Source organism: Polypterus senegalus, chromosome 1 (assembly GCF_016835505.1).
Source record: "Polypterus senegalus isolate Bchr_013 chromosome 1, ASM1683550v1, whole genome shotgun sequence".
Classification (NCBI taxonomy): Eukaryota; Metazoa; Chordata; class Cladistia; order Polypteriformes; family Polypteridae; genus Polypterus; species Polypterus senegalus.
Window position 1 is genome coordinate 75,068,710 of NC_053154.1, and position 8,798 is coordinate 75,077,507.

The 8,798-nt window shown below is 36.4% G+C and overlaps 1 protein-coding gene across 3 annotated transcripts in view; it reads left to right on the top strand.

Annotated features, from left to right (window-relative positions):
• tdrkh (tudor and KH domain containing) overlaps positions 1–8,798 on the top strand; it is a 66,862-nt gene that overhangs the window by 35,112 nt on the left and 22,952 nt on the right. For all 3 annotated transcript variants that reach the window (XM_039750836.1, XM_039750828.1, XM_039750844.1), the window contains 2 exons: positions 1,658–1,967; positions 7,357–7,523. In XM_039750836.1, the coding sequence (XP_039606770.1) occupies positions 1,658–1,967; positions 7,357–7,523 (477 nt within the window). The remainder of the gene's footprint in view (positions 1–1,657; positions 1,968–7,356; positions 7,524–8,798) is intronic.

Genomic DNA, 8,798 nt, shown 5'->3' on the forward strand with positions numbered 1-8,798 from the left:
GCATTTTTGTAATTCATCTTAAGCATGATGGCATGTTAATTGCTTACTAGTCTTGTGTGGCCAGATGTGATTCTCAAACAAGAATAGACATCGTGAGACAACTCATTAAAGTTTGTAGTGAATAGCAGTGAAATCTGGTGCTGCTATATCCATAAGGCTTCTTCCTAAAACACCCGGTCTAGTTTCCTCCAGTCTTTGCATTTTAATCGGCTGCCATTCAAAAAAGAAACTAAACAAAAGACTTGGCATTGAGAGAATACAGAAAGGTAAAATATTAAACCTGGAACTCCATAGCATTAAGTTACGGAAGCTTGGTGATTGATCTGTATGTTGTAATGACTGCTGTGACAGAGGAGACGCACACAGAGACCACTTCATCTACCTGGCTCCATGCGTTTGAGCAAAGTGCTTTTGTCTACAATTCTGTCTGATATCTTTCTGTCATTTTGACTATTGCATCAATATATGGTATAACAACAGAAATGCAGATGTGCTGCATGTTAAAATACTGTGACTATATTCTGCCAAGGCATTTTTGCATTTTCAATTAGTTAATAATGTTAACTTTAGTTTTTTGTTTAGATGTGTAGTCAGAAGGGGATGCTCTACAGTCTCGTCATGCTTCTACCAGTGTCATTAGGCAGATATGTTGCTTCGGGAGTTTGAGTACTAACATCTGCAACTCCTGTGGCTCTTCATTGTCGGCTGTCTTAATTGCAGTCCTGTTCATCCTTATTTTGATGGAAGGTGACACATCATTTATGTCGAATGTATATTTTGCAATTCGTATTTTCACGAACAAAGTTCATCCATTCTTTCAGCCTTACATCGACCTCTGACACTGTTGTTGTAAGTGAACAACAGAGAATACACACTTTGCCTGTGACAGTGTAACATTCACTTTTACCACTAGTGCTCTGATGTCTTCAGACGCCTATGTATAATTCAGATAAGTTTTTCTCTTGCAACCGATTGTTTTTAACACATGCTGTGTACTTTCTGCACATGGCAACACATGGTTAATAGGGATCTTTTTTTTAAGGAGACTTTAACTGTAGACACCTTATCATAATTTGAAGTTTGCTTTCTGTCGGAACAAGTTAACGAGGCCACCATTGCTGTTTGCAGTTTAAAATCAGTGCCCTTACTTTGAGCATTGCCTTTATGGAGCTTTGGATTTGTTTAGAAATTTGACACTTGGTGAGCTGCCTAATTGTTCCCACCCAGTTATAAGCAAAATTCACACATGGTTGTCACCCGACATAAATACAGTATATATTTTTAGCTTGGCTCAGTGTGACTTATTGGACTTATTATTTGGAAATTATCTCAATTTCCAAATAATGAAGCTTTAATATAATTACTATTGTTTTCTCAAAGGCTTCCTTTAGTTTTAGTCTCATTTGCTCTTGAAGGTAATGAATTATTCGTTATGTTTGATTCTTGTTTTGCAGGCTTTGCAGGCAGTACAGACAAAAATGTGTTTTGTAAATATCGCCAGATTTTTAGAGAAAATGATTACCAATATATTTTAACTGTGGCTTTGACTTACTCCAACAAAACCACTGATGGAAGAAATATTTTGTGTAATTACTGTATGTAAAATTTTAAACATTGTTTTGCATATGAGTGTCTAAATGCATAGTATTTTGATTAGGAACTTGTCATGGAGAAAGTATCAGAGCATGAAACAATGAAGAAGAAAATTGCTCAGTCGGTTGCTATGCGTCAACAGAGGAAACCCCAAGATGTCTTAAACCATAGAAATACACCAAACAGCACTGTGGATTGGAAAACAGAAAATCTGCAAATGAGCATAACCTTCAAGGAGAACAAAGAGAATAAACAGGAGAACAAACTGCTAAAGCAGATTTCGGAATGTGTGTTTCCAAGTAGTAGAGCTCTGGCCAATGGGACTGAGTTGCCAGAAGATGTTCCAGTGAGTCCACATGTTGAAAAATTTGAGAGTAAGTAGCTAAAATATGTTAACATAAGATTTAATAGTTAAAATATTTTACCAATATATAAAATTAAGAGTCATCCCCATCACATTACATGTATGATTGATAGTTGACATTTAATGTGTATTTTGTTTAGTGAGGAATTGTAGAAAATGTAAGTAACTAGCTTTAAATCATTTTATTAAGTATTTTAGAGCAGCAAAATTGAAGTGTAGCAATATTATATTATAAGTATAAGTATATAATAAGTAATATTTATAATTCACATTGTTTGAACCTCCTCAGATGTTTGTTGTGCTGATTTTGCATATTCTCTCTGTGTTTGCCATAGACTCCTCAGTGATTTTGACTGGCATTTCTAAAAATGTCCAGTGTGGGTGTGTGTACATGAGTGTTCCATTCAGGGTTAATTCTAGTCTTGCCTTGATGCCACTGGTATAAGGCCTGGACCCCTGTGTTTTTACACTGTACCAGAAAAATTGGTTTAGAAAATTCATGGATGAATAAATGATATCCCATTGTGAAATGAAAGAATTGGCACATTGTTCTTGGTCTGTTTAAAGCAGAACAGAAGCCTTTTGTTTTTGTCAAGAGTATTGTGTATTTGCCTAAATCACTTTTAAAATCCCACTTAAAAATCGATAGAGAAGCAAATGTAAGTGATTCCGTTGAAACACCAGTATTCCAAAGGTTTGAACATGCATAGTTTTAGAGGCAATCTACTAGGACAAGTGAAGTGTTTTGTGTATAAAGTTTAGTATCTGGCAGTTCTCCAAGCTCGGATTGTAGTCCTTCCTTGAATTGGGATGTAACAAAGCAAAAATCTTATTTTGTTTAAAACTGCTTAGGCCAACTACGAGTACACTGCAGTGACCCTGAAATGAAAGTACCAGGAAAGGGGACATGCCTGAAAGTTTTACAGCAAACAGACTTACCAGGTGGCAGATACAAAATGTAGATAGAGTGTTTATAATGGCATAAAGAGGTGCAAAAAAAGTCCAAAATACTGATTGTGCATATTGTGACAAAAGCCGCTATACCAGCAATCAACCCAACATAGGCAGACATAGGAGGCGCACTGATAAAATAAATAAATGCTTTATTTTATTTTCTTCGCCTGGGGCAACGCCTTCCCCATTCCCCACAACCACAACACAGCCCCACAAGCACCATATCGCAAGTCTTTTTCTTTTTACTCTCTTCTCCTTTTCTCTCCCTCCGGCAAGCTTTATCTTCCTCCTCCTGACTCTGGCACCCAGAGTGGTCGCTGCTGGCTTCTTTTATATGTCCAGGTGTTTGATGACCTTTTTCTGGTTACGGTTCCAGGTGTGGTGAAAGAGCTGCCCACACAGGCTCAGGGAACAATTACAGCCCCCCCGGATCCCAAAAGGGTTGTAGAGAACTCCATCTCCCATGGAGCCCTGCGGGAATCTGAGGCATCACTACCATGCAGGGGGACTGCCATCTAGCGTCTTGGGATAGGTACTGTTCAGTCCCTGCTTGTTCCCCCTGATCATATAGAGAAGAGGCGTCCACCACAGTATCTATAATCCATATCTAGTTTAGGAACATAATGGTTTTCAACTTAATTACAATAGCAACAGCTAAAGATGTTTTAAAACCATATTGTATTGTAAGCTAAAAAGTAAAAATATGTATTGATTTTTTTAATGTAAAAATTAAATTGAACTTGCTAGCATATTTATATTTGAGGATATTCATTTTTGAATTTAATTGAGATTAAAGCAAGTCAAAGTACCTTATTGTATTTCTAAATAAATACAAAATATATATAATTGTGTGGTCAATTCACAATTTGATTCTCCATTAATGCAGGTGGAATCCCATTATAATGAAACTCGCGGGATCATAAAAATATTTTGTTATAACGAATATTGGGAAAATACGTGTAGTATTGCGACTGGGGCTGCCTGCAATTTGCCATGTCTAATGGCAGTGATACAAGGACAGCTCTGTAACCGCTCTGCTGCTATGGCAAAACAATTGATTGCCCCCTGCAGGATCAATGGAACCATACCATGCTTGTCTCACAATGTTTAACATTTAACACCAGGCTTTGATCTGCTCTTTCTCACAATCTCATGATCTGTCTTACTCGGACCGCATTTGCCTCAGCGGTGATTCCAAGACGCTGGTGTTCTTCTAATCTGAAGATGGGAGCTAAAGCAGGACAATCACCTGTGCCGCGGCTCCTAACAGCTTCTATTCTGAATGAAATCTTGAGAACTGTACATGCCTTCTCTATACATTAATAAAGTATCTGTATTTTCCTTGAAAACCTGGACTCCTCTTTCTGTTTCTCGTGCAACTCTGTGACCCAAGTTTGACAGTACCTGTATATATATATAAAAAAAAAAAAAAACCTTAAACCTCAAAAAAAATCTATTTGAAAATGAGATGTTAGATGTAATTTTTTTAAAATAGAAATACAGGCATGAACACAGAATAATTAGACATTAGATGTATTTTTTAATAGAAATACAGGAATGATGCAGAATAAAAGCAAGACGTTGGATTAAGGCAAAGGCGCGATTTCATAATGCTTTCGCCATATCATTTTTCTTCATTCCGGAATCAACTTTTTACAGGATTGTTAATTTTTCCTTTAACATAAACTGACGCCGTTTCTCACTTCTTTTTTTTTTTTTTTTTTGTTCATCTCAAAGAAAACTTTAAGAAACGCTATGAAACTCTTAGCAGTACAGTGTCCGCACTCGACACAACTACCCACTTGGACACTCGATGGAGCACTGACTCACTAGGGATGAGCAGATCAATTCCACAGTAATCGATCTTCAATAATCGGACTGTGCTATTTGGTATTCAGTGCCATTCAAAAATATCAATTACTACTTTTTTCAGTAAGCTACAATAGCCAGGTTCTTGCAAAGACATAAAATGTATTAACATATTTTCCACAACAACAACAACATTTATTTATATAGCACATTTTCATACAAACAGTAGCTCAAAGTGCTTTACATAATAAAGAACAGAAAAATAAGACACAATAAGAAAACAAAATAAATCAACATTAATTAACATCGAATAAGAGTAAGGTTCAATGGCCGGGGCAACAGAAAAAACAAAAAAAACTCCAGACAGCTGGAGAAAAAAATAAAATCTGTAGGGATTCCAGACCATGAGACCGCCCAGTCCCCTCTGGGCATTCTACCTAACATAAATGAAACACTCGCATACTGCATTGAACAGATGCGCTGTGATGCAATTGCACCTTAAGCCCATGCTCCTTTTACAAGCTCAGACTGTACACCAATGGCAAACCGAGAGCATAGCATTGTATGCGGCTACTTTTTACAGATGGAAAAGAATACAACCACCTGATGTAATATTTGTGAGAATAATCGGCAGTACAGTGGCAAACAATGCAGCCCATTTAAACATTTAAAAAGCACACATGCTGTTCAGAAGAAAGAGGCTTGCAAAACATCAAGGCGATTTTAGCTGCAATCAATGTCAGATAAGGGATGTTGCAGGAGAGTTTTCAAAGAGGCAAGAGTCCGGTAACTCTGCCGCTAGCAGGATTATGTAGAATGGGGTTTACTTTTATTTAAACTTCTCTGCACGTTTACAACTATCAAAAATGTCATTAACAACAGTATGAAAGAGTTGAAAATCAAAAGCAGCCATCATAAATTTCATTTTTATCAGCCAGTTTTGTGGCATGGGGATCAAGGTTTCCCAAACTTAAGTCAAATCCCAAAAATGTCGTAACATAGGGTTACTAATATAAATCAAACAAGATGAAGCAGTGTGTGATCTTAGATTTTGGTTACTGTGAGTAATAGTCCTACTGCTTAATCCGTTGACCTATTAACCAAACCAAATGCTTAACTACAGCAGACTGTGTATGCATGTTATTAAATGTCACATGATATCTCAAACCCAAGGGTTTTCAGCCTTTTTTTTTTTTTTTTTCTTGATGTACTAGGAATTGAAATATTTTGAAGTACCATCCTTTTCTTTCAGTCTTAAATTAAGTACTGATGTCTTACTGGGCTTGACTAAAAGTGAGACTTCTCAACTCTCACCCTTCCCCTTAAAATTGCACTTACGGATTATAACAAGTGATTACAGATGGTGTTTTTGTGTGGTTGCGTATGTCTTAGTTTTCCTCTGTACATCAAATGATTTTTTTAATGTAAGAACGGTAACATAGTTTGTTAAAGAGGAAAAACTTAGAAAGCCCAAAAATTGACATTTTTAATTTACTAAAATTCTACAATTGCATATGAATCCAGTTTAAAAGAAATAGAGAATTTACATATGACTTAAGATTAATAAAAAGCAGAAAAAAAGTCAGTTTTGTAGATCAAATGACTTTGTTTTATAGAGTCGTTATTGTAAATGTCAGTTTCCAATTTTGATCGCTTTAAGTACAGTTCTTCTGATTTCAGCCTGTTCCTGCATTTATTTTTAAAGGATGATGTATGCTGATACTTAATATTAAAAATGATAGATACAGTATGTTATTATTAATAATTGTTTAATTCTTTTATTATATATTCTTATGTCCTATTCTGCCAGTATCTAAAATTGTTTTAAAAATGACGTTCACTAAAACTAAGAATCTTTTAAATGTGGAGAACTGTACCTGAGAGAATAACACGATTTGCAGACTGATCGTGTTGGGGAGAGAGGATAAGAAAATGAGCACTGGCCTGAGATGCTGCCTTTTGCGGAAACCCTTCAGTGACAACATGTGGTTCCTGAGCAGTATCCTTCCTGGCATGGATCAGCTAAAAGTGGCATTTAAGCAATAGGGAGCTGTTCCCGTGGAGCCAGTATGAGCCATGTAAGACTGACTTGGTGCAAGCAATGGACTCAAGACAATCGGGGTAGGAAAGACAGGAGTGGAGTCTCTCAGCAGGAGTACTATGAGTGGGGTAGAACTGAAGGACAGCTTAGTGTTGAGGCTCTAGTTTGGCAGTTGTGTAGCCAATGTTACTTTAATGACCCTCTTTTTAACCCTTTTTTTTTTGTAGCTGTTTCTGTTGAGCAGCACTGCTATCATATAAAACAACATTGATGTACAACTGAAGAACATTTTCTGATATCTTTATGTTTAAAAAAAGCGGGAAATTTAAGTACTGTCTTTAATTTTTTTTTTTTTTTTTTAATTATTTATTTATTGTTAATGTCAACCGTGTAAGGGCCACTGCCTCCAGTTTGAAAACCACTGGCTGAGATGGCAATCAATGTACATCGAACAGTGTGATTAAGATAATGCATTATACCTTTGACAAAATAATTACAGGTGTTAACACATTAAAATTGACAGTCTTAGTAATTTTTAATATTTACTTAATTCATTTGCTAGTTATTGTACTAATACGTATGTCTCCTTGTCAAGTTCCTAGCCCAGACCTGTGTTTTCAACCAGATGAACACCTGGATGTTTATGTGTCAGCCAGTGAGAACCCAAACCACTTCTGGATTCAGATCTTGGGGGCTCGTTCTTTGCAACTTGACAAGCTCACTAATGAAATGACTCACCTCTATACCAATCAGGATCGTACGGTATAAAAATCTTTAATTTTATAGCCTTACATTGTTTTTTTTGGTTTGTGACTAAACTATTACTGGCTTTATCATCAATTGGGAATAAACTAGTTTTAAGTCTCTGTTGCCTGTACTTAGCATGTTGCTGCCTGTTTACACTGGTGACATTAGTTCTTAGTGTTTTCCTTGTTTAATTCACAAATGCCTACCGAAATACATTTGCATAGAACCTATTACTTCTTGAAACATCAAGAGGAGAAAAAATTATTCATGCGTCAAGTATATTTTCAACCTCTTGTTAGAAATTAAAATGGTTATATAATAACCATTATTGAAATTGTTGCATGTTTTTAAAATGAAGTATGGGTTTGACACTAACTAACATGAATCTAAAGGGTGCTATGGGAGAGCCAAGTGTATGACAAAGGAAGCCATAATAAGTTTTATTATTTTTTAACTTTTGCCACTCGTGTTTTAAACTGGTTTCTAAAGAATCTCCTGAGTGTTTTATTAATAAGAACAAAGACCTTGCCTCATCCAAAATCACACTTGCATTTTTATATGAAAGTGTTTGCACATCCTCTGGATTTAGCTAAAATTGAGCTCTTTAACACTAGAAATACCAGAGTCTACGAAAAAACTCGTCTCTGTCAGCGTCTTGTCATCTAAATGTGCTGATAAAGACAAGCTGCAAGCAGCCGGCTATTCCAACACCACCCCCACACCGACTTAGAATGTGCATGAACTTCTCCCAACTCATGCCTTGATTGATTATCTGGGAGTGAATTGGAGTTTTAGAGTGGAAATAATAGATCGTAATTTGGAACACATGCATTTCATATGTGTTCCGTTTCTACAGTAACCTGTGTAAACACAATTGTTAAAACAAACTTTTTCATATTTTAGTAATAAATGTTACAAAATGTAGGCATCTATACTAATAAAAGGCAAAGCCCTCAGTGACTGACTGACTGACTCACTCACTCACTCATCACTAATTCTCCAACTTCCCGTGTAGGTAGAAGGCTGAAATTTGGCAGGCTCATTCCTTACAGTTTACTTACAAACGTTGGGCAGGTTTCATTTCAAAAATCTACGCATAATGTTCATAACTGGCACCTAATTTTGTCAATATACTGTAATAGACTGCAGGTCGATGGCCGTGGGAGGCGGAGTTGCGTTTCACATCATAACGCTTCCTACATAAGTGTGTAGAGAACAAGGAAGAGCACCAAAGAGCGCTGATCAAAAAACGCATTTCACAATTGAGATGGCAGCAAAAGATTATGAAGC